Source organism: Poromitra crassiceps (assembly GCF_964638095.1).
Source record: "Poromitra crassiceps genome assembly, chromosome: 8".
Taxonomy (NCBI): domain Eukaryota; kingdom Metazoa; phylum Chordata; class Actinopteri; order Beryciformes; family Melamphaidae; genus Poromitra; species Poromitra crassiceps.
This window is the reverse complement of record NC_139629.1, coordinates 24,388,077-24,414,306: the sequence shown is the minus strand read 5'-3', so window position 1 is coordinate 24,414,306 and position 26,230 is coordinate 24,388,077. Positions and strand designations below refer to the sequence as shown.

General features: G+C 44.5%; 2 protein-coding genes across 3 annotated transcripts; one reads left to right on the top strand and one right to left on the bottom strand.

The window, feature by feature from the left end:
- Positions 1-187: 187 nt before the first annotated feature.
- On the bottom strand, positions 188-5,437 carry LOC310780577 (transmembrane protein 150C-like; the record flags this gene model as incomplete). Its single annotated transcript, XM_083641121.1, has 6 exons — positions 188-372; positions 529-712; positions 834-964; positions 1,748-1,815; positions 2,028-2,081; positions 5,373-5,437. 6 exons carry the CDS (start codon positions 5,435-5,437, stop codon positions 188-190), a joined length of 687 nt encoding a protein of 228 aa, XP_083497247.1.
- Positions 5,438-13,795: 8,358 nt separating this feature from the next.
- Positions 13,796-26,149, top strand: trim23 (tripartite motif containing 23). 2 transcript variants are annotated; one of them, XM_083640988.1, is made up of 12 exons: positions 13,796-13,914; positions 15,381-15,543; positions 16,689-16,810; positions 16,896-17,174; positions 17,614-17,796; positions 18,484-18,699; positions 20,216-20,350; positions 20,517-20,570; positions 20,822-20,951; positions 21,055-21,165; positions 22,196-22,320; positions 24,070-26,149. In XM_083640988.1, the coding sequence occupies exons 1-12, from the start codon at positions 13,816-13,818 to the stop codon at positions 24,247-24,249; spliced, it is 1,797 nt and encodes a 598-aa protein (XP_083497114.1). In that variant the 5' UTR covers positions 13,796-13,815; the 3' UTR covers positions 24,250-26,149. The 2 variants fall into 2 exon arrangements, with proteins under 2 accessions (XP_083497114.1, XP_083497115.1); XM_083640989.1 differs by lacking the exon at positions 20,517-20,570.
- The last annotated feature ends 81 nt before the right edge of the window (positions 26,150-26,230 follow it).

The following is a 26,230-nucleotide window of genomic DNA, read 5'->3' as shown; positions in this document are numbered from 1 at the left end:
GTGATCATCTATCATTAATGGGGACACTAGTGCAACTCAAGAGTTGTGCGCTGAAGAGAAGCAAACACATTACATTACTGTCATTCTTAAAGCGTATTGTGCACACATCCTTCATATCTAACAGTTGAACACCGTAGCAGTCTGAGTTGTCCCTGAAGATCTTAGAAGATACTGTAGTTAGGCGGCCTCAGTCTTCTTTGCAGCTGACCTCGAAGTTGTAGTGACGAAACTCTATGGCGAAAGTGCCGAAGAAGGCGATGAAGGACATGACCAGTGCCCACTGGGTGCGTGCTGCATGCATGCGGTCCTCTAGGCTAAAGTCTGCACCCGGTGGGTTAAGGGTGAAACATGCAAATGAAGGAGTACAGTAGCCTACACGAGGAGAGAACACTGCAATGGAGTAAGAGTCAGGTAACCCAGGTGCAGACTACGGTACACTAATATCATGATCCTCCTACAGATATTGGGGCAGGTATGACGTCATTTCCATCCAACATGAGCAAAAGGGAAAAGGTTTTGAAAGGATACAGAGAATCAGGCAGATAGTGATGGACCCCGACAACAAGAAACGAGGGATAGCTGCGATCCATCCCCATCCCTCCTCCTTCAGGTTCACTTTGAGGGTGATGCCGGACTGCACCCAGCAGACCAGCATCCCCGGCAAAAATGTCAAGATGGTGCCGATGTTGTGGGTGACAGCGTGACCGGACAGCTATAACCAAAACACACTGGATCTGTTTATTTCAGCACAGTACAGTATGCATCTGTCAAACCTCTGAAACTGGAGCCACGGTTCAGTTGAAAGTTGAAGTCCTGCCATTTATCCACATTACCTGGAAGTTTCCCACCAGCGTCATCCCAAAGCAGGTGACGGTCATAACCACTAGAGTGCCAATGTTCAGCCAGGATGGGACTTTGTCTTGCACGTCTAGCTGGATGTATCGAAGGACGCCGATAATGAACCCTAAGAAAGAGCAGAACCAAGGCATGCTGGAAACTGTAAAGCTGAACTGAAACTCAGTATTTATTTATTTTTGTTTAGCGGGGGTTCCTATCTGAAGGAAACCCCAGGGGAGCACGGGGAGAACATGCAAACTCCACACAGAAAAGCCCTTTTTGACAATCCCAACTGGGACATATAGGCACTGAGGACATGGGAATGTGGAGGCAGCGCCCACAGCATCCCAGGCGGGAATTGAACCTAGGTCCTTCTTGCTGTGAGGCGACAGCGTTACCACTGCGCCACCGTGCCGGCGTGCCCCCTGAAACTGTATTTGTTCATGCATTAAATGTGACAGTTTGGAATGAGAAGAAGAAGAAGAAGAAGAAGAAGAAGAAGAAGAAGAAGAAGAAGAAGAAGAAGAAGAAGAAGAAGAAGAAGAAGAAGAATGAGAATAAGAATAAGAATAAGAATAAGAATAAGAATAAGAATAAGAATAAGAATAAACTTTATTTATATACTAGCACCGTTTACACCAAAACACAATTACAAAGTGCTTTACAATAAAAACAACACAATGAGGCACAGAGATAATAAAAGCACAAAAGCCATAAAAGGCACATTATAAAACACAAAGGGAATAAAACCCCAAAATTTAGAATAATAAGGAGGCAGCTCAGGTTAAAACCAGGAAATGCTTTCCGGTAAAAGTAAGTTTTAAGATGAGACTTGAAAGAAGGCACAGACTCAGACAACCTTATTTTAGCCTTATTAAGAACATGATCAGTGACAAAATGTAAGTCCTACCCACAAAGGCTGCCAGATTCATGACCCCGCTGAGGACACAGCTGGCTGGTGGGGCATCGCCCGCGACACTGAGAGGAAAAAGGCACCAGTTTGTATTTGCTGTTATGAAATATAAATGATTGAAGTGCATTTCTTGTTGAATGGAAACTAGGCTTCTGTACCTAATGAATGGAGGGGGAAGGGACGTGGATTCATTTGGTCTGTGGGAGGAGAATACTTCATCAAATCCAAACTTACTTCAAAGGAATTATTTCGGTACATTGCATTATTTAACCCTTACCTGTATTCTGAACCCAGGGGTGTTATCATGTCATCTTCAACAGCTATAAAGTATCTATTGAAAAATGTATCAGAGCATATGAGAATTGGGAGTTAAATTATTAATACAATGAATATAATATAATATAATACAGTACGGTGGGTACGGTGGCGCAGTCGGTAGCGCTGTCGCCTCACAGGTCCTGAGTTAGATTCTCGCCTGGGACGCTGTGGGCGCTGGAGTTGTGACCCCCCCATATCTTCAGTGCCTACTGCCCAGGTGGGCTATCTCGTCGAAAGGGCCTTTCTGTGTGGAGTTTGCATGTTCTCCCCGTGCTCCCCCAGGGGGTTCCTCCGTACATAACCCCCCCACTAAAAACATGCAGAAGTTCGTCATCTGACCAGTGACGACAACATCCGAAGTTGGTCCCCGGGCGCTGGAAAGAAAAAGCGACCACTGCTCCTGGCCTGCCCCCTGGAGGAAAGGACAAGCCAGGATGGGTCAAATGCAGAGGACAAATTTCCCCGGCCACCGTCAGCATGAGTGTGTGTTGTGCCCGCATGCATGTGTTGAAGTGTTCGTGTGACCATAAAAGACGGGCTTGTCTGTCTGAAATCGTACTTTAGAGTGGAAAGGAAACCCTCAGCCAATTGCATTTGTTTCCACATTTTTAACTTGCTAAGGATATGGCAATTATCATAAAAAGCTATTTTCCTTGTGTCTTTACAGTGAACCAGTCGGTAATGGTGGTGGCCTTGAGCAAGACCTTTAACACCAACTGCTCCAGTGGAGCTGATCAGTGGTTGTACTGGTCAGCTTCCAGGTATGAATGTGTGTGTGAACGTGAACAGGGCACTCCTGAAAATGAGAGCTCACAGTGAGACTCCCACTGTATAAATAGAGGTAAATAGACAAAGAATGCCTCTTTGAAAGTGAATTTTTTTTGGCTCATTGCTGGTGCCCTGAGCAAGCCAAGGAGCCCTGATAGCTCACTGATGATTGATGTGAATACTCAAGTTGCATGTTAGGTGCTTGGCATGCTAAGGACTAGCATACCAGCTAATGTATTCCATGCTAATAATGACTCAACATGTCCTGTAATAAGACACTTATAGAGCTGAACAGTCAAGTGACATTTCTTGACCCAGAAGTGAGTTGTTTTTTGTTCAGTAGGTCACGGGTTAGCTTGGTTCCAGCCTTAAAACTCGTTATATAAGGATTTTTTGAAATTCCTATGGAGAAAATGAACGGGAAACTCACTTCCGGGTCAAGAAATGTCACGTGTCCCTTCTTCATCTCTGAAATCCAGTCCTCTGCATCCAACCCCAGCAAACTGTTCTCCACCTTCTCCATGCTCCTGAACCCTCCCTCCCCTCCCCCTCCCTCCTCCCTCTCTGCTGATGATTTTGTAACCTTCTTTACTAAAAAGGTGGATGACATCAGCTCCTCCTTCCATCCTCCAGACACCCTCACTAACACTCCCAACTCCAATCCTGCTTCCCGGCCCCCTGTCCCTGGATTTCCTTCCTTCTCTCCCCTCTCTCCTGATGAAGTGCTTAAACTCATCTGCTCGAACCGAGCCACTTACTGCCCCCTCGATCCTATCCCTTCCTCTCTCCTCCAAACCATCTCACCTAACATATCTCCCTTCCTCACTACCTTCATTAACTCCTCTCTGTCCTCTGGTCTTGTTCCGCCTGCTCTAAAGACTGCAAGAGTCAAGCCTCTGCTTAAGAAACCCTCCCTTGACCCTACTGCTATTCAGAACTACAGACCTGTCTCTCTTCTCTCATTCCTTTCCAAAACCCTCGAACGAGCAGCGTCCGAACAACTTTCTCTCTATCTCTCCCAAAATGACCTCCTGGACCCTCTGCAGTCCGGTTTCAAGGCTTCTCACTCCACATTCAGCTCTTCTTGCTGTCACAGAGGCCCTTCACACTGCTAAGGCCTCATCCCTCTCCTCTGTTCTTGTCCTCCTTGACCTGTCTGCTGCCTTCGATACAGTCAACCACTAAATCCTTCTTTCCACTCTGTCTGACCTCGGCATTTCTGCACTCTCCTGGTTTGCTTCCTACCTCTCGAACCGCTCATACCAGGTCTCATGGAGAAGGTCCCTCTCCAGATCCTGTCCTCTTACCACCGGTGTCCCCCAGGGCTCAGTCCTGGGCCCCTTACTTTTCCTTCTCTATATCAGATCTCTTGCCTATGTGATCTCTTCTCATGGCTTTTCTTATCACTGCTATGCTGATGACACCCAGCTTTTCCTTTCCTTCCCCCCCTCCGACACTCAAATCGAGGCTCGCATCTCTGCATGCCTCAAAGACATTGGCGACTGGATGTCTGCCCACCACCTCAAGCTCAACCTTGGTAAGACAGAGCTACTCTTCCTCCCAGGGAAAGACTGCCCTCTCCCAGATCTCTCCATCTCCATTGACAACACCACTGTACTTCCCTCCCAAACAGCTAAGAACCTTGGGGTGATCCTTGACAACCAGCTGTCTTGCTCAGCCAACATAGCTGCGACAGCACGCTCCTGTAGGTTCTCCCTCTACAACATCCGCAAAATCCGTCCCTTTCTCACAAGAGAAGCGACTCAACTCCTGGTCCAGTCTCTTGTCATCTCCCGCCTGGACTACTGCAACGTGCTCCTGGCCGGCCTACCTGCCACCGACATCCGACCGCTTCAGCTCATTCAGAACGCTGCAGCCCGTCTGGTATTCAACCAACCCAAATTCTCTCACGTCACTCCCCTCTTCCAGGACCTCCACTGGCTTCCCATCTCGGCCCGCATCAAATTCAAGACACTGGTACTGGCCTACAGGGCTGTACACCAGTCAGCTCCCCTGTACCTGCAATCTATGGTCAGGTTCCAAACCTCTCAGCGCTCCCTTCGCTCCTCCACCAGTGCAGGTCGCCTCGCCTCTCCTTCGCTACGGGGGCTCAAAAGTCGCTCATCCCGATCTCGACTCTTCTCGTCCCTGGCACCTCAATGGTGGAACGAGCTTCCACCTTCGGTCAGGACAGCTGAATCACTGCCGATCTTTCGGAAAAGACTAAAGACACACCTCTTCAGGCTCCATCTGGGCCCTTCTTGATCTAACTTTGTTCTCTCTCTTTCTAAAAGAAAAAAAAACTAACATAAACTTGTACCACTGTTCCTTCAGAAGTTGTAGTTGTCATAGACTGTGCTCCATAGTTGATTGCTCTATTGCTGACAAAAATGTGTTATTGTAAGTCGCTTTGGATAAAAGCGTCTGCCAAATGACGTAATGTAATGTAATGTAATGACTGTTCAGCTCATATTGAGTGTCAAAATAGACAACACTGAGTGATGGTAGTCCTGATGATCAAAGCGAAGACACTTACACAAGCCACAGTCCAGCAGCAGTGCAGACAGAGTAGATGGGAGGCAGGAAGGCCCACTTTCCCATTTTGTCTTCTCCCCTGTGACACTGGATCACTGGATCAGCAGATACGAGCAGATGTTTCCTGAAGGAGATACCAGAGAAAAGCAGAACGGCTCATTGAAACGGTGCAGGCTTCACAGTGATTTGTAGTAAATTAGTAAATATTTGAATGTCAGCTATGCAGGAGAGTTGGCCGAGCACTCATTAAAAAGATACTGTATCTGCGGGCCAGTGCATTCCATTGGAAGTCGGTAGTCGTAATTGGTATAGTTCAAAGTTGGAAATGACCGACTTCCAAAATGCGTTCTAGTAAGCCTATCGGAAGAACATGGACGCAACAGCCTATACCCTTAACGTTAACAGGAGCTATCCAGCTATCTGACAACCCTGTAGTAACGTACAGGCTACTTAATGCAAGCAAATACTTCTATCCACTAATGTCAACTGAATTACATTAGAAAGTTGTCATAGCACGGGTTTCCTAGCACAAAAACTGCATATCAAGTAAAACTGTACAAATTGATATACTGTGATGTCAGCTGTGTGGGTCTCAGGCGGAATGAATCTTTCCCAAATCTCGGACTCAAATTCCGACTTGCACGACCATTCTGTTGCACTTTTCCTGTGTTGGAAAGTCTCCTTTTTTCCGAGTTCTGAGTCCAATGGAATCATCGGTATAGGAGCTTGATAACATTAACGGAATTTATTTATTTAACACGAATTGCAATCACCTGCAAGCATAAAGAGATCCTCAAGTTTAAATAAACAGTGAGTGGTTATTATTAAAGATGGCTCTGAATTAGTCATTGAATCCATTTCTATAGGCTACCTTTAGCTTTTTAATATCTTAACACATTCACTGCCAGACGTTTTTTTTTTACTGTAGTTAGCTTCTGCCAGAGGGTTTTTTTGAGGATTCTGGCTCATCTTTCAAGACCCGAGGATTCTTTTCTGCTAAGATTTTGTGAACACACAATATCTCAAAAGAACTAATAGAATGTGTGCTTTCTCTGTCTAAAAGAGTTAGTTTGTAGAGTTAGTAGTTATGTAAGCATTAGCAGTTGAATACAGCATGGTTTCAGCGTCAGAAAAATTATTCAGAGATAAACGGCTTTTTGTGAAATTCGATAGAACAGTCACTTTAACCATTCATTTTTGGCATCAGTAAGACGTCAGACATCTAAACAATAGTTTTGAACAGTAATTTCCTCCATAACAGCAGGAAACCCCCCTCTGCTTCCAACTCCTCCCTCCGTGGGCGTTCTTCTTGGCTGCAGCGGCCGTCACAAGCTTGTCACCAGTCTCACTGCTTTGCTGCTGCTGCTGCCTGTCTGCGCGGCCGCTGTTTGAGGAAGTCTGGATGGACTCGCTCGCTTCTTGGAGTTTTGGTTGAGAGAAGCTTTTGCGATTCTGGTCATATTTATGCTGCGTGTTTCAAAGTGTGTTCCACCTGTAATCTATTATGCAAATTTGCAATCCCGCATCGGCAGCAATCAGCGCGAAAACAAAAGCGTTTTCCCCCATCCATTTTCATGAGAATGGCTGCTTTTTGCTTGCCTTCCTCTAGTCAGGAGAGCACTGTCGCCACTTAGTGGGTCAGTGGAATGGGTTGTAAACGTTCGGTGGCTCCAATAATTATATAAGAGATGTAAAAGGGTTAGATGCACATCCCACGGTCAAAAAAAAAAAAAACATTTTTTTGACGTATTAATACGTCATTGGCAGTCAACCGTTGGATTATTTTTGACGTATTAATACGTCATTGGCAGTGAACGTGTTAAAATATGTGATCTGTGGTCAACCACTTCCTTTGGATGAAATTACAAAATATATAGCCTACCCATAAGTATCAAACCACCCAATAAAAGGCACCAGAATATAGGAAATTACATCACTTTCAGAATTCACTAATAATAATGCAGTCTCTAAGATATAATTATGCTGCACCTTCACTCACAAAGTTAAAAAATAATAATAATAATTTTGCACTGTGACTTGTAACAATCTGCTTTTCTTTTGATCCGTTTTATGTAAAGCACTTTGAATTGCCTCTGTGTATAAAATGTGCTTTACAAATTAACTTGCCTTGCCTTGTCCCACCCACATTTTCAATGCTTCCTACGCCCATGGGCAGAGGCACAGAAACGTATGAATGATGCCAGCTCAATAGACATTAGAATAAGTGTAACTCTATCACTGCTGCGCTGCTGGCCGAAGCTAAACCAAATAGATGACAGGCTGCAAATTATTACTATTGAAAGTCGAGAATATAGAGGCCTACCGTGAATATCTCACCAGTTTGGAGTTTCTGCAGCAATCTTTCGTGGTGTCGTGATCACAGCTGGGCCAGACCGCGGTCTGAGGCAGAAGTAGACAGCTATATAGTAACGCACGCACGCACGTGACGTCAGACCTTTGATCTGGTAGTAGACCTAGGAGGGGTTGTGACCATAGGTCAGTGGTTGTCACTCGTGAGGCTTTTTGCTGCCTTCAAGTGGAACTATGAGCTCGTGGTTCCGGCATAGTAGCGGAAGATCTCCAAAAAAGGCTTCAGTTTTTTGAGATAGTTCCCTACCCCTCCCTGGTTTATTTGGTTGATGTTTGCATCGTCCCCAAAACCGAAAATAGTGACAATTTTGGCTTCTCCAAAACGGACAGAATCTCATGGCGGTCATAGCTCAGTGGCTGGGAGACCTGGCGGCGGACACGACTACAACAAGTGTCTCCATGCGATAGCATCGCAGCTGGTGTGTACGCACCGTAATGCAGTAGCCTCAAATAATTGTATACAACCAATCCAATTCAAAAAGTAGACATTTAAAGTGATGAAAAAACATGGTTGTGCTTTGTTCTACCGGGGTAGAGACGGGGTATCTCAACTTTTAGGGGCCACACTTGTGCACACGAACTCGTGAACTCGGAGTTTTCAGAAAATGTCCACTTCCAAAGTCGTGAACACCACAATCCAAACAACTTTTTATAATCCTATTGACTTGGACACTGCCAAGGACTGCATGTAGTGCCAAATGTATTATGAAACCTGAGCTCAATATGATAAGATACAACGACCTTGATTACACAGTCTATGTAATCAAGATTGTTGTATCTTATCAGTTTATACTTAGTTTGCCCTTGTATAGTCTGTGTAACACAGACTATACACTATGTGATTGCACTGCTATAGCCTAATTTATATTGGGGGGGGGGGGGGGTCATTTACAGCTACCTAAAGTTGTCAATGAATGATTGCTTCATTTTAATGATTAGCTTCCTATCAACAGGACATCTTGTCCTCTGGCAGCAAGGAATACAACATTTATATCAAAGGTGTTCTTTAGAGTTGTTGACACTCATTTTTCAGACTCACTCGCTTTTCAGACAGTTGACGCATAGGCGTAATTTCCACTAGGGATGGGGGGACATGTCTTTTGAAAATCCAGATTCTGTCCCCAACACTTTTTAAAAATGAAAAAGAAAATCATGCTTAACACGTTCACTGCCATTGACGAGTTATCTCGGCTTACAGAATCCAACGGTTCACTGCCAAGGACGAGTTATCTCGGCTTAAAAAAAAAAAAAAAAAATTTGACGGTGGGACGTGGATCAACGCTCCCCACGTCTCCTATAAAAATATTGGAGTCAGCGAACGTGTACAACCCATTCCACGGACCCACTAAGTGGCGATAGTGCTCCCCACACTAGGAAAATCAGAGCCAAAACTGTAGGGTAACGCGCGAGGAAACCATTCTCTACTGTAAAATGGATTGGCGAAAACGCTTTCACTTTCGCGCATTATCGCGCTGGGAGCTGGCGGTGGGGGATTCCAAAAATAGACTGGGTGGAAAACACACTTTGAAACACGCAGCATAAAGCCTAGAATCGCACAAAGCTTCATCAAAGCTCTCAAACCCAAGAAACAAGTGAGCCCTATCCACACTCGCTGCCAGGGAGGGAGGCTGCTCAAACTCGCAGCAGCAGCAGCAGCAGCAGAACACTCGCTTGTGACAAACGCAGGCTGAAAGCCACCAGACACGCCCACGGAGGGAGGAGTTTGAAGGAGAGGGCGTTCAGAACTATATTGTTTAGATGTCTGATCTCTCACTGATGCCAAAAATAAATGGTTAAAGTGACTGTTCTGCCTGTTTGATTGAATTTCACAAAACTGCGATTATCTCAGCTTTCACTCTCAGACGCTGAAACCATGCTGTACTCAACGGCTAATATCTACATAACTACTAACTCTACAAACTAACTCTTTTAGACAGAGAAAGCACACATTCTATTAGTACTTTTGTGAACTTTGTGTTCACAAACTCCAAGCAGAAAATAATCCTCGGCTCTTGTAAAATGAGCCAGAATCCTCAAAAAAACCCTCTGGCAGAACCTACCTACAGTAAAAAAAAAAGGCTGGCAGTGAATGTGTTAATACGCTACTGTTTGGCCATGCATGCGTTTGGTTCTTTCAAGAGAGGAGAAGAGAAAGGACAGTATAGAACAGTGATTCTCAACCATTTTCATATCACGGACCCCTAATTTACTCAATAGGGCCACAGACCCCCATTTGATGATACAGTGTATCTCGGACCCAAATCAGAGTTCCTTGACTATCTGTATTGTTGATCGAGAGATAACAGTGAACTTACTAGCGCTGTGCAATAAAATCGATACGGCAATATATCGCGATTTTCTTTCCGCAATACTGTATCGTTATTTCAGAAAAGTATCGTATAGTATATATCGCCATATCGATTTTTTGCACAGCCGTGTGTTCAGTGACACAATAAGAATACTTTTTATTACAGTGCGTTCAGTAACACACTCAACACTCCGTAGTTTTGACTCAATTTGTCCACTAAGTTATCAATATAAAGTGATATTATTACACTACCTGGGTGGTACACAGCAAATTTAATTTTCAGTAAATTATGTAGAGTATTGCAATATATCGCAATATGTATTGTATCGCAATGTATCGTGATACAATCGTATCGTGACCCATGTATCGTGATACGTATCGTATCGTGAGGTCCTTGCCAATACCCAGCCCTAGAACTTACTATGATCAAAATAGCCATTCTTCTACAGTCTCTAATTAGGTTATCTTTGTGTAATGAAGTAATGTTTTGAAGTCTAACAATTGATATATTTTCGGGGACCACCTGGTCTCACATTGAGAACCACTGGTTTAGAAGGATGGATCAAGAGAGCTGGATAATGAGAGATGGAGCTGAAGGGAGAGATGAAGGATAATAAAGAAATGTTCTTTATATTAAAAGTTGTATTAATTGACTATCTTTCATCTTAAAGGAGGGTGTGGTCCTGGCCTAAATAGGGCCCCCCCCCCAGCCTAAATAGGGTCCCCACAGTAAATCCTGGCCATTTCCACCACTTATAAACACCAGATGGCAACACAGTAAAAGAAAGTGGATATTACCTAATAAGTTAGCATGTTTATTCAGTGTCTAATGTGTAAACCTGAGTTGTGACGGTGCATTTTTCAGCTATGATTCAAATAAACAGGGCGGAGGGCTTTAAAGACAAATCTCAAATACATCATTCCAGCATGAACTGAGTCTGTAAACTAGTGGTTTATATACAAAACTTAACTAGTGTACATCATTTTCCATATCATCTGTAGGCTATCAAACTCTGAATACAGACAGCGATCAGGTCCATGAACGACTACCGCCCAGTGGCCCTGACTCCCATACCTATGAAGTGTTTCGAGAAAATTGTCTCGACACACATAGAAAACAACATTCCCTCTTCCTTAGATCAATACCAGTTTACTACAGGGCCAACAGGTCAACGGAGGATGCCGCCTCATTGGCCCTTCTTACTGCCTTGTCCCACCTGGAGAAGCGGGACAGCTATGCCCGGATGATGTTTAACAACCACACCTCAGCTTTCAACTCCACCCTTCCCAATAACCTGGCCATCAAATTAGACAACCTTGGCTTCGACACCCACCTGTGCAACTGGGTTATGGACTTCCTTACCAGCAGACCACAAACTGTGCGCATGGGTAAGAGCCTCTCCTCCTCCCTAACAGTAAACACCGGAGTGCCACAAGGCTGCCTACCGAGCCCCCTCCTATTCGCCCTCTTCACACATGACTGCAAAGCTCCCAACACTGGACAGAATCTACAGGATCCGCTGCATCTGCAAAGCCGCCAACATCTGCAGGGACCCGACCCTCTCCGGCCTCAGCATCTTCACCCTTCTGCCATCTGGCAAGCGCTACAGAGCTCTGCATGGTCGCCTCGCACGACCTACAGAGCCCTGCGTGCCCGCCTCGCATGACCAGGCCAAGGAACAGCTTTTAACACACAGCGCCAACCCCCCCCTTCATAACAGCACCACCCTTCCACGGTGGAGGTGTTTGCACCGAATTGTGCAAATCTGATTCCAAGGGGTCTTATTCTCGAGTGAGGGGACAATGGAGCGGGCGATGGGCCAGAGAAACGGAGCAGCGGGAGCAGTATTGTGTTCACTTCACCGCACATATGAAAAGAGAGATGAGCCGAAAGGCAAAGCTCTCGATCTACCGGTCGATCTTCGTTCCTACCCTCACCCATGGTCATGAAGGACGGGTCTTGACCGAAAGAACAAGATCGCGGATACAAGCGGCTGAAATGGGTTTTCTCAGGAGGGTGGCTGGCACCCCCCTTAGGGATAAGGTGAGAAGCTGCAGTCATCCGCAAAGGACTCGGACTCGAGCCACTGCTCCTTTATGTAGAAAGGAGCCAGTTGGCCTGGGAACGCCTCAGGATCCTGTGACAGTAAAATTATTGACAAGGCATTTCAGTTATTTTTCTATTACAATCCTCCAGTCAGAGCTGGCTAATGTGGCCAGGGAAAGGGAAGTATGGGGTCACCTGCTGGAACGGCTACCTCCATGACCCAATCCCGGATAAGCGGTTGTCAACCATATGTTTGTGATGCCGACTATATGCCTACCCTGCAATTGCCAAAATCACCCCAGGCCTTCGGAAGAGCAACTTTCAGATGTTGGGTAATTTCGATATAATGTCCTTGAAGGTTAGACGTGGGCCTTTAAAGCAAAGCCTATGTGGATTGACCTGTACCTATGTCCTTACTAATGGTAATATTATAAATGTATTTACTATATCATTGATAAATGGTTAAATTCGATTTATGGTGATAATACATATATGTCTAAATCTTTGTAAATATTATATAGTTATGTACTATATCATTGATAAATGGTTCAATTCGATTTATGGTGATAATACATATATGTCTAAATCTTTGTAAATATTATAGAGTTATGTACTATATCATTGATAAATGGTTAATTCCACCATTGAAGATGGATGAATGATTCCAACGGGACTGTGCAATAAGAACGGAATTGTGCAATGTAAACTGAACCATGCAAAATGAACTGTGCAAACATATCAAATGAACTGTGAATTAGGGATATGAACTGCAATATGGACTGTGCAATACTGAGTGAACTGTGCAATATGGATTATGATGTGTGCAACAATACTGAGTGAACTGTGCAATATGGATTATGATGTGTGCAACAATACTGAGTGAACTGTGCAATATGGATTATGATGTGTGCAACAATGAACTCCAAATATGGACTGTGCAATATGGAATGGACTGTGCAAATACGGACTGCAGATACAGACTGGGCTGTTTATTGTTGATTTGTGTGCGCAGTGTGGTTCTGCTTTGCCTGTTTTTGTGTCTTGTCATTGTCATGTATCTGGGGTGTGTATTTGGGTTTTTTGACACTGGCATCTATGGATCTGCTCCAAACATATTTTCATTGTAGGCTACTTTCATTGTACAGTGACTTAGCCTACTTAATTAGGCTACTTATTGTCCCAGTCTGTTACTATATGAGTTAAATAAGTTGACAAAGAAAAGAATGAAGTATCACGTATTCATAAATCTGTTCAATAGGCCCCCAAGTTCAGTGCTCTACAGTAACGACTAATGTAATACTGAAAGTTTACAGTTCCTTGAATAATTCGTTCAGGCAAATATAGACACTGTAATTAAAATGGGTGCCTAAAAGCTGAATGGAAAATGTACTGTCTTCACTCTTGCAAATTTAGTGCTCTCTGTATCTGTGGTCACTGTTCTTGGCTTGGTTTCGAACATTGTGATACCACGCATGCGCATACTGGGAGCGACTGCTAATGTGAAAAGTTTGATTGTTTTTCGCCAAATGATGGCGAAATAAGATACTTCTAATAATGCGTTACACTATCCGTATCTTACCAGGGAGCTCAATGTTGGGATACGATGACGAAATCCAACGTGTGCGTTCTTGTCAGTTCTTCTCTGTATTGAAGCAAACACGGAAGTAAACGCGACATTTCTCTCTCGCCGTGTCGCTCCTCTCTGGCTGCAGTGGGAGAATGGCCGCTGCCGCAGACAGGATAAACAAGCAGGGAGCCGCAGCGACGATGGAGCCGTGTGTTCGACACGGGAGGGGGGCATCTGGAGGCACAGTCAAGGTTAATATCACATAAACAAATCTTAACGTTTGTTATGGTTGTATTGCGTCATCAGCTCGCAAGAGCGATCGACAGCACAGGTCTGCTTTCGTGGCTTCTGACTTTGGGTGAATGCGGTTGCGTTGGCGTCAGCGAGTGCCAAACAGTAATTCTGCCTGCAATTAAAAACACTTCCTATAAAAGTTGTATCATAAGAATTGCTACGACGTAACCATGTAATTATTACAATGTAAAATTGGCTAAGTATTTGCGTAATCCCGCCCGGGCCACGCCTGGCCTGTGTGCCTCCCTGCCCTGCGCGCAACATGCTAGCATTGTGGTGGGTAACCATCGCTAGCTCTGTCGCTGTTGTGCCAGTTCAGAGCAGAGGTGCACTGAGTTCAGAGCAGAGACGTTAGCAACAACTTCACTTGACAATTTCAAACGTTGGCATTTCTTGTGCATGCCGTTTCTGAATAGTGTATGAACCTCAACTAGGAGCAAGCGACCAAGGAGTGTCGAACAGCTTAGAAGTTACCAGTTAAGGTTTTTGTAGCATCGTAATTACTTGAACAGCAGTGAAACGGAAACAGACTCCATATCGTCTGTAAGGAAGTTTGGGTGCTTGCCTTGTGTGAAGTTGCCGGATCTTAGGTAAGGGCTCACGGGCAGTGATCGGTTAGAACCACAGAGATGTCTTTCAAGCTTTAATGAAATATCAGGCAGATAGGAGCAAGGCAGAAGCCGCGTACAGAGCTTACAGATTGCAGAAAGGGGAATAGGACCATACACATCATAGCAGAACAACACCTTGTAAACCCCCCCCCCCCCCCACATTCGATGTATGACATCGTTGGTGATGTCACAACGTCCGGGGAGGTATGACATCATCGGTGACCTCATAAAGTCGCGTCTGCCATCACAGTCAGCCTAGACCATCTGACTTTCGCTGATGACCTCACAGGGGAAACTCTGACATCACCGATGACCTCACAAGGTGAACTCTGACATCATCATCGATGATGTCACGGCGGTGTCATCATCATTACGTCATTGGCGCCTTGGTTCGTGGGCGTCAATTGCCCCAAGAACAGGCCTGATGGTGGGCCATTATGGACCATTTTCTACATCGTCAAATAGGTAGCTGATCATCATAGATATTGAAATTATGAAAATGTGATGTTGGATATGTCTTTAATAGTCTAATTTACTCAGGCGGCATTAACACAAAAACTGTGAAAGATGGCAGCTATTGAGTATTTCTCTGTTAGGACTCGGTGACTGACAGAAAAGCCTGGCACAATGTTTTATCATTTGAAATTGTTTTCAGTTTTGTCCATCTTCTGCTATTGATGCGATCGCTGCACTGCATACTTGCACTACGTCAAATTCCTCGTTTGTAATCTGATTATTCACTATGGCTATTAAAATGAATCTTGAAATCTTGACAAACTAATCAACTGATCAAATTGTGTATTCATTTGCAGGTGCTTGAGTGTGGTGTGTGTGAGGACGTCTTCTCTCTCCAAGGGGACAAGGTCCCTCGTCTTCTGCTCTGCGGTCACACAGTGTGCCATGATTGTCTGACCCGGCTGCCCCTCCATGGCAGAGCGGTCCGCTGCCCCTTCGACAGGCAGGTCACCGAGCTGGGTGAGTGTCCTTGTGTAACATTAGCCAGCTGGTAGTGCTGTGCAGTCAGTAAACGACGTCACTCCTCGAGACCTCAAGAGATGCTCTAGCAACAGACCATGGGTTTTAGCCTCCTTGCTAGTTCACCTCTCATGTCAGAGGTTCTGAGTTCGATTCCCAGCTGTGGGGTCTGTCTCTGACTTGTCTTATCACTGTACTGCCTTATTGCTTGTTGTGTCTCTTGTTGTTTTTGCACTCATATGCCCTGTTATATTTGTACTATGTTGTAAACGGAGTCCACAGCACAAGAATTTCACACGTGATACTTGTACCACGGAGTGACAATAAAAATCTTGAATCTTGAATCTTGAATCTACACAACAGGTTACTTGTTCACAGCAAGGGGCAGCCTGATATGAAGTGGATAGTACAGTACAGTACCATGAAAAAGTACTCACCTTCTGCCAGTTTTTCTGCATTTATTTTTTGGAGTCAGATTAGGTCCTTTTGCATATTGTTTTACGTTATCAGGGCACTCTGGGACAAAAGAAAGTGAGACCAAAGTTAGTACATAGTGCCTCTATTTTTTATTATGATTAGTTTGATGTGCAGCTGCAAGGTAATCAAATGTGTAATCTCAAGGTGTGAAAACCCACTCAGTTGACTGTTAATTAAAGGGATAATATGGTGGTCAACAGTCAGGCCTGAGTTCGACCAGCCCTGCCCAGTATGAACAAGCTTTGAGCATTACAGTGTACAATGTTTTACACCGTTTTTTAAAGTGATTTAGCCTCTGGTCTGGTCTATGAAATCCTGCTGGTATAAAGGTGTAACTACAATGTTTTACACAATGGTTTTTTATGTGATTTAGCCTCTGGTCTATGTCAGAGTTTTATTTCAGTCGTACTTTTAAATGTATTAATGCTGGGAGCTGTGCAGTGCTTATTTACCCTTTGAAATTAGAAGGAATTACAGCCCCAGCCCCCACTCACAGTTGATAATATCCTATATTACGATATTTGGGCGGGACTATATTGCAATATTTAAATTTGTGTAGGTTTTCACTTCTTTCTGACTCATAGATACTGTTTATTGAAGGTGAACATCTTTACAATTCTGTGTCATTGTGTCTTGATCTCTGTTTTTCTTTTTTCTAATTTGTTCAGGTGACTCAGGAGTTTGGGGTCTGAAGAAGAATTTTGCTCTGCTTGAGCTCCTGGAGCGACTCCAGAATGGCGCCACCAACCAGTCAGGAATGGCGGAGGATGCCCTGAGGGGCATGGGAGAAGTAAGACCTTTGGGATATTACTCTGCTTTTGCCTAATAGGCTGTGACAAGTGACACAGCATCCTCACGCAAACTTTTTCTTCTAGTGTATAATCCGATGTGACGAGGACGAGAGCCACACAGCCTCCATGTATTGCACTGTGTGCGCCACCCACCTGTGTGCTGAGTGCTCCCAGCTCACCCACTCCACCCGCACCCTGGCCAAACACCGCCGCGTGCCCCTGGCCGACAAGCCTCACGAGAAGACCCTGTGCCCGCAGCACCAGGTCCACGCCATCGAGTTTGTCTGTCTGGAGGAGCCCTGCCAGTCCGGCCCACTCATGTGCTGTGTGTGTAAGGAGTATGGCAAGCACCAGGGCCATAAGGTATGAAAGTAGCTCAAAGCCAGCATAGCAAATTAGCCAGGGGCAAGGGCAAAAATGCCCCAATAAATTTCAGAATGCCCCTAAAAACCATGATCGAGGGGGGAAGATTGCCCCCAAGGTTTTGATCATCTTTATTTTCGTTAATTTTTTAAAATTCCATTTCCATCTCTTAACACACTCGGCACCTGCAAGTTGGTTGCCAGCAGAAGACGATGAAGAACACACACAAACAGCGCTCTTCACACTACGCTTTAGCAACTTTATGCACTAATTACTATTTTTTTTAATTGCACCCCAATTTGGTAAATGCCCCCCCCCCCCCCCCCCCCATTTTCTTATTTTATTTCCTACACTGTTCAAAGCATGTTTCATATTTGATTTGCTCTTGCAATCAAACCAGAGACATGATCAGTTTCTCCCCCCCCCCTTCTGTTTCCAGCACGCAGTTCTGGAGACTGAAGCGAATCAGATCCGTGCATCCATCTTGGATATGGCCCACTGCATCCGCACCTTCACCGAGGAAGTGTCCGAGTACTCGCGGAAGCTGGTGGGAATCGTACAGCAGATCGAGGGAGGAGAGCAGATAGTGGAGGACGGGATTGGCATGGCGCACACCGAACATGTGAGAGATGAAATGCATTAAGAAGCCGTTTGAAAATGATCTGAATGCAGCTGAAGGAGTCATGTTATTTCTCCAGCAATATCTGATGTGTCATTTCTGCAATAACTGGTGACACCCAAAGCATCTTTTTGCTCTTGTTCTATCACAGGGATGCACCGATGTGAAAATGTTGGCTGACACTGATATTAACATTGCTGTTATGGTCAATAACTGAAATGTACTCACTGACATCAGTGACATTCAGTCGATATGATCTGTCTAAAAATAGGTTTCCATGATAATCCAATTTTGTACACACTGAAAAACACATGTAAGCACTCATGTCTTTCTTTATTTCCAAAACATTTGGAAAAGCCCATGAATCATAGAAGTACCACATTGTTTCCTGGCTCTCAATATGACAATTTTGGCCGATACCAATAATTAATCAATCAATTTTATATTTATATAGCGCCAAATCATAATAACAAGACGTATCTCAAGCCGCTTTACAAATAGAGCAGGTAGAAGACCAGTCTCTTTATTTTAGACCCAACAATTGAAACAATTCTCACATACACTGGCGATATTAACATTGCTATTATTTTGCTCATTGGACCGATACTGATATATAAAAAACATCGGCCGAAACCGATATGATTGCCGATATATCATGCATCCTTAACATCTTGTCTATGTGTTGACCAGGTCCCAGGCACAGCAGAGAGCGCGCGCTCCTGCGTGCGGGCCTACTTCGCCGACCTCCATGAGACGCTGTGCCGGCAGGAGGAGATGGCTCTGAGCGTGGTGGACGCTCACGTCAGGGAGAGGCTGATCTGGCTCAGGCAGCAGCAGGAGGACATGACCATCCTCCTGTCGCAGGTCTCCACTGCCTGCCTGCACTGCGAGAAGACACTGCAACAGGTAGGAGAGCTGACGAGCACTGTGTGCTAGGTCTAGGTTAAACTGATACGTCCTGGGATGTCACGGTGTCACCACGGGTCCTTGAAATCCTTGAAGGTTTGTGAATTTGAGGGAGGAAATCAAGGCCTTGAAAATGGACATAAAGAGACATAGGTCATTGAGAGTGCTTGCATTTATATATTTTATGGGCTGCGAGAAACACAGACTGATATGTAGAGCAAAGCAAAATGTCAGCTCATGTTATCAGGAGAGTTTTACCAGGCTTCAGGTGCCCGGCCTGGAATCACCCCACAGGGCCTTAGACCTCCATGCACCGAAGGTCTTACAATACTGCGGTGTAGCACTAGCTCTATTGCAGCGGATTGGGCGTGATCAACCCTTCCGCGGGCAACGTTGCAGACAGAGTAGGAAGGCTGATTCGTGAGCGGCTGCTTCTGGGACGCGGGTCGGGGTCGTAATCGGCCTCGGCCGGGTCTACTGGGCGAGGGTGTATGATGTTGTCAGACCCGAAACATCCCACGACCCCAGTTAACATCACTGATGACGCGTCCCAGCGCATGCTGTAGCATGTATACTGAAACCTACAATCCTGGCTCCCCCTGGCCAGTGACACTTAGGAATAGACTAGGTGACAACCAAGTATAGTTTGGTGACAAGCTGGAGAGACAGTTGACGGTCGGAGAGACGGCATCCGGTACGGGATGGGTTTTAGCACCCCAGCCTGGCTCTCTCGTGAGGGAGAAATCCACAAACGCTACGGATCAGCCTCCTGAAAATCTGCGTAAACATCGGCGCGGCCTGGGGTCCTTCAGGCTAGAGCGAGGTGCTCGCCGCAGGTGCATGACGTGCAGCGCACAGGCCTCCTTGAGGCATCCTCCCTGCCCATGGTACGGCATGGTAGGATTGCCTTTTTCCGCAGGAGGTTCTGGTGAGACGAAGGAGGTGCCCGGCCTGGAATCACCCCACAGGGCGTTAGACCTCCATGCACCGAAGGTCTTACAATACTGCGGTGTAGCACTAAACTCTATTGCAGCGGATTGGGCGTGATCAACCCTTCCGCGGGCAACGTTGCAGACAGAGTAGGAAGGCTGATCCGTGAGCGGCTGCTTCTGGGACGCGGGTCGGGGTCGTAATCGGCCTCGGCTGGGTCTACTGGGCGTGTATGATGTTGTCAGACCCGAAACACCCCACGACCCCAGTCAACATCACTGATGACGCGTCCCAGCGCATGCTGTAGCATGTATACTGAAACCAGGGGACCGGAAGCTACATGAAGTTCTACAGTGAAGTAAATAACAACATTTGTAACACAATCAATCGTCATGATGGCATAAAAATATGAAAATAAGGCCCAGGTTGAAAATAACTGGAATTGTTGTTTTAATTGTGTATATTTCAAGTTTGTATCAGTTGTAAAGGAAATATTTGGAATAAGGGGGTTATTTTACTGGAAACAATATACAGTACGTGCAATGCAGGGTTATTTATTTAACTGTTATCGCCTGTTCTGTTGCAGGACGACTGCAGAGTTGTGCTGGCCAAGCAGGAGATCAACTGCTTGCTGGAGACACTTCAGAAGCAGCAGCACCAGTTCACTGAGCTGGCAGATCACATCCAGCTGGACGCTGGCATCCCCGTCACCTTCACTAAGGTACACACACACACACACACACACACACACAGACGCGCGCAGATACACACACACACACAGACGCGCGCAGACACACACACACACACACCATCATCATCATCATCGGCGGTCACTCGGAGCGAGTATGACTGTCCTCTGTTTGGGTCGTCTACTTGTGGGTCCTCAGATGGCTGTGGAGGCCGATCCGCGATCCACATACTTTGGTGCAGTGTGGGCAGGGGTGAGTGGTGGTGGTTGGTTGTGGTCGAGGCTTTTTCTCTCTCTCCTTGCACACACACACACACACACACACACACACACACACACACACACACAACACAACACAACACACACACACACACACACACACACCATGTTTACTCCTCAGTGCAGCTGCTTGGACATTTGCATTGAAACTTCTCTGTCAAATGTAAAGGGCTTGAGTTTGTTCCAGTAGGTGGCACTACAGTCACAAAATGTTGTGTTTTGCAGGACAACCGGGTCCACATTGGTCCAAAGATGGAGATCCGTGTAGTAACTTTAGGACTGGATGGAGCTGGAAAAACCACCATCCTCTTCAAGCTGAAACAAGATGAGTTCATGCAGCCCATCCCAACCATCGGTATGCACATTCATACTAATGTCAAAAAAAAAATCATGTTGTATTGTTTTCTTTGGGTTTCTTCACTATTATTATTTTTAACTCTCCGTTCTGTTTCTTCAAGGTTTCAATGTGGAGACGGTTGAATACAAGAACTTGAAATTCACCATCTGGGATGTGGGTGGAAAACATAAGCTCAGGCCTCTCTGGAAACACTACTACCTGAACACACAAGGTATCTGCCAATGCTCCACCTACTGGTTAGCATAGATGATTAGCATAGATAGCTGGTTAGCTTAGAGATGATTTACACAATGTTAAACCACGGAAAGAAATAAAACCGCTCATTTGTGCAGGTGATACAAAACCGCTACCTCACAAACAACAAATCAAGATAAGGCACCACAACACTATTGAATCAAAAAATATAAACTACATGTCATGACAACAAAATAATACATGGTGTGAGAACTATTAATGTTTTCCAATTTGTCTTTATATATATATATCACTGACATACTCCCCCATTATATATCCACACTGACCAAACTAAATGTGATGATCTGGAGCCTGGCCCGGGCGGGGACCATTGTCACATGTCATCATCAACCCTTTCTCTTCCCCAATCCCCGTCTCTAACAACTGTACTGTCTAGTAAAGCAGAGATGCCGTAAAAATATCTAAAAAATAAAATAACATAAAACTGGGTGAATATCTGTTTGGAAAATTATCTTGTTTTGTTCTTTATTCCCCAAGATTATCACCCTAGTTTCACAAGATTATTTTCTTTTAACAGAATATAGAACACTTCTGACTTTGCTAACCTTTGCAGCATAATAGCCTATTATAGGGCTTTTCACACTACACTTAGCCGGGGTTAAGCCAGTTTCTTAGTCTGGGGCTAAGAAAGCTTTCACACTTGCACAATCCTGGCCCACTCCAAAGTGGGCTAACCCCCCGCTTCAGCCCAGGCTAGCCGGCCCTGCTCTGGAGCAGGACCCAACTTTCCATCTTAAACACAGGGCTAAAAGTTGCCAGTGTGAAATGGGGCTAAGTTAGCCTGGGGCTATCTTAGCCCAAGGCTTAAATAGCCCCAGGCGAAGAGCATGTAGTGTGAAAAGGCGGCAAAGCCTAATGTTTAAAATTTATGGAGGGGGCATTTAATGACTTCTAACCTCACTGAATGGTGACTGGTTTTGTCTTTTTGGAAAATCACTGAGCGGTTTGAGTTGAACCTCTCCTTGCTGTCTCTTGTACGTGTGCAGCGGTGGTGTTTGTGATCGACAGCTGTCACCGGGACAGACTGATGGAGGCCCACAGTGAGCTGGCCAAGCTACTAACGGAGAAGGAGCTGAGAGATGCCTTATTGCTCATCTTCGCGAACAAGCAGGTACTGCACAAAAACCCCATGCCAGAACAAATGACATAGTCATAGCTTTTACAGAGCATTTTGCCTAATAATTCCAATTAAATGCTTTGACATAATCTGTCAAATCAGACATTAGAAGCTTATTAGAAGTAAAGTGCATCACTCAATACAAAAATAAAGGCTTTTATAGAATCTATGGCTGCTTACTCTGCAGATAAAACACAATGACAAAAGGCATATACTGTAGTAAACTGGCCCTTATGTCATTTTATTGAAGGCATCCAAAGGAGTTTTCCTTGTTAGTTAGTTAGTTTATTTCGATCAGAAAGCAAAGAATATTCACAGAATAGGAAAAAAAACAGAAGAAAACAAAAGATACATAAGGCTGACCGAAAGGGTTTTAGGGCTGAAGCTAGCTAGCTTATTAAATGCCCTTACCCTTTTTCCTTTACGTTATATGTAAACATATGCAGTACATATGCATACACATGGATACATACATGCATTGATTTACACACACAAATAGCACATGCTCCTAATTATTCATACATGCCTATACACACATAGGCTACCTACCACATATAATTACACATACATAGCTAATACCAAACATACTACAGGAAATACAAGTGACCCATAAGTCCTGATTATGTACCATCACGTCTATACTTCTCCAGAATAATGTTTCTATACTTTTTTTTGAATTGCACAAGATTTTTACTTTCTTTGATCTCGTCAGGTAATTTATTCCACAGTTTCACACCACAGACAGATACGCACATGCTTTTCAGAGTGCTATGAACAATTTGTTGTTTGAAATTCAATCTCCCTCTCAGCTCATGATGAGAGCTTGTAAACAGCTCATTTTCTATATATATTAATAATTTCATTATCAGAATACTGTAATACATAATACATTTCCCATTACTGGTCGTGGTCGATTATTTATTGGCCCAATACTTATCGTGCATCCCTGAATATTTGTATATGACTATGAATATTAGGGGTGGGGGGAAAAATCGATTCACCTAAGTATCGCGATTTTTAGTGTCACGATTTTTTTAATCGATCTTTGATTCCAGAATCGATAATCGCAAAGAAAAAAGAAAAAAAAAAGATTTTTTTTTTTTTTTGGGGTGCTTGCAGTCAGGCCACTCACTGAACAGCAGGCCAGGCGCCGCCTACTGGTTTACTAGTGGTTTTATTACTTTATTAGTTAGTCTGAAGTAATAATTACACTTCAGGGTTAAAGTGGGTGCATCTCATTGTAAAATTGGACTTCAAACGGCCCAAATCTGGCTTCAAACGGCCCAAATTGGGCTTCAAACGGCCCAAATTTCACGCGCGTCGGCCCATATCAGCCTGGCCTGCTTGGTATCTAATGCCTGGCCTGAATTATGATCCCAGTCCGCCCCTGTTTTTAACTATATCGCGCAGCCCTACTCATGATATATAATATACAGTCTCTAGTGTATGATTCAACTTTTCCCATGTTCTAATCTAGTGTAAAAAAGCAAACAAACTGAAAAAATAAAAGAAAAAAATAAACAAAAATCGCAATAAATCGTAATATCGAATCGCAATAATCGTAGAATCGCAATACTTAAGAATCGCAATATAAATCGAATCGGCACCCAAGAATCGTGATAGTATTGAATCGGGAGATAAGTGAATCGCCACAGCCCTAATGAATATGAAAGTTAGGTAAGTAAGATATTTGCTGTGCAGGATGTTCATATTATTGAGAGATGCATGTTGTTGGCTGTGCAGGATGTCCCCGGGGCCGTGTCTGTGGAGGAGATGACGGAGCTTCTGAGCCTCCACAAGCTGTGCTGTGGGAGGAGCTGGCACATCCAGGGCTGTGACGCCCGCAGCGGGACGGGCCTCCACGACGGCCTGGACTGGCTCTCCAGACAGCTGGTGGCCGCCGGCGTACTGGACGTAGCCTAAACGTCAACCCCCCCTCCTCATCGCTCTGTTGGTCTTCACTCCTTCCGCGATGACTTAACTTACCAAGCCCCCGACCTGAGATCCCTTCCCCCACCCGTTCTCTCACTACATCCAACCCCTTAATTTTCAGATGAGCAGGCATCCAGACGGTTGGCTTTAAGCTTTCCAGCCTTTTCCACCCCATCAACCAGATCTTCTCAGTTGTCTACAGTGGCCCTCTCTCTCCCCATCTCTCCTTGTGCTTTCACCATTGTGATGAACGTCGTGGGTGCACGCAAAAAAACAAAAGTAACATTCTTTATCCAGCTGCATTGAACGGGAGAAGTGAGCGCATGGAATGAAATGACATCACAACAAATGTGAGAAGCTGCCTTGGCGAAGTCTGTCCTACCGCCTTCACCCCATCACCATCCATCTGTATCCTAACCTCCAGGAAGTGAGCTCACTGGCCCAACAACAAAAATAAGGATTCTTGGAGACATATGAACCTTGTTAAGACTACATTACCCCCACACTACAAAGCTGAGTTTATAAGGCAGCTTGACACGATCTGACACCTTGCTTACTTTTACTTACATTTCTTTCTTTTTTCTCACTAACCCTTTTAGGAGATGAGCATCTGGCATCTATAGTTAGTCGACTTAAGTCCGGTAAAATGGTAGAAAAGCTCCTTGTGCCCTGACAAAGTGAATTGTATCTGTATTTTGTATCCCATATGTTACTCATAACCACCGTGTGACAGTAATCTTATTACCTAGGGGTCATAAATGCATACTAGTCTGTATTTTAAAGGCGGTGTCATCTATGTACCTTTTCTGTTCTTTCATAGACTTGGACAGCACAAGATAATATTTCTAAGTGAGAATTACAAAATGACTATTCACAGATGGCCTCCAGTGAAATCCAGTATATTTGCAGGTAGTTGAGATGGACACGTTTGCTCAGTTCAGTATATATTCACCATGGAGTAAATTAAGCCAGAGGGCTTGCCTCCAGATCAATGCCTGCTCTATGGTTTTAGACGAATGGTGAAATGTGGTGATTTTGGCTGCGTTCTTCTCACCCTGCCTTGATGTCTTATGTAAGCAATAGGAATCGATGTTTTATGGGGAGCACTTTGCATCTTTCAGTACAAGTTATTGAGCGTATGAGCTTATTTAATTAATGCCACAGCTGGTCTTGACATGGCACACCAGTCGGGTTTTGGGTCGATGTATGTACGTTGTTTCGGTTTGAATGTAGTGTTTCTGTTACAGAACAAACAGTTTACTGAACTTATTTATGTGTGGGAAGGGGGACGTTACTTTGAATTGAGGCTGCTGTGAGAAATGCAGAGTATATATGCGCCAATTCTGCCTCCATTTTGTGGAGTATCTTGCACGCAGGATTCGTGGAATGCACTTGTCCGCTGCCTCAATACACCTTTTCATTTGGAAGCAAAATGAACTATCTGCTGTTTCTTAGTAGACTCCCAAGTATTAACCTCACTGCAAAAAGGTCTTGTGAAACCATCTTCTTGTGAAACCCATCTATCTCATGAGTCCTGTTTTATGTCTGGAGTGCTTATGACGCGTTACACCTTTAACAGGCTTCAGTATCAAATGTAGATGTGAAATTTAGTCGAGCATTAACCTTAACACTGACACCCGTCTTCTGCTAGTTATTGAGGAGCCATCATTTGGTTTTGAATTAATTTTTCTCATTGCCATGTAATAATACTCGTATCATTAAAAAAAGAACAGCATGTGTGAAAAGCCTTTCCATACTTTCTCAATTAGTGAAATTTGTTTTTGAAACATGTAGAAGCACAGCGCACATGAAAACCTTTGTTACCAGTGGACTTGATAATGGATTTTGTAAATTATTCATAATTAATGTGATGCTGTAAAATAAAATTAATTGACTGACAGGTTAGTTGCTATTTCTTGATGGTAACACCACACCACTGGATTCTGCTGCACTCTACAGGAGACAATGGGGA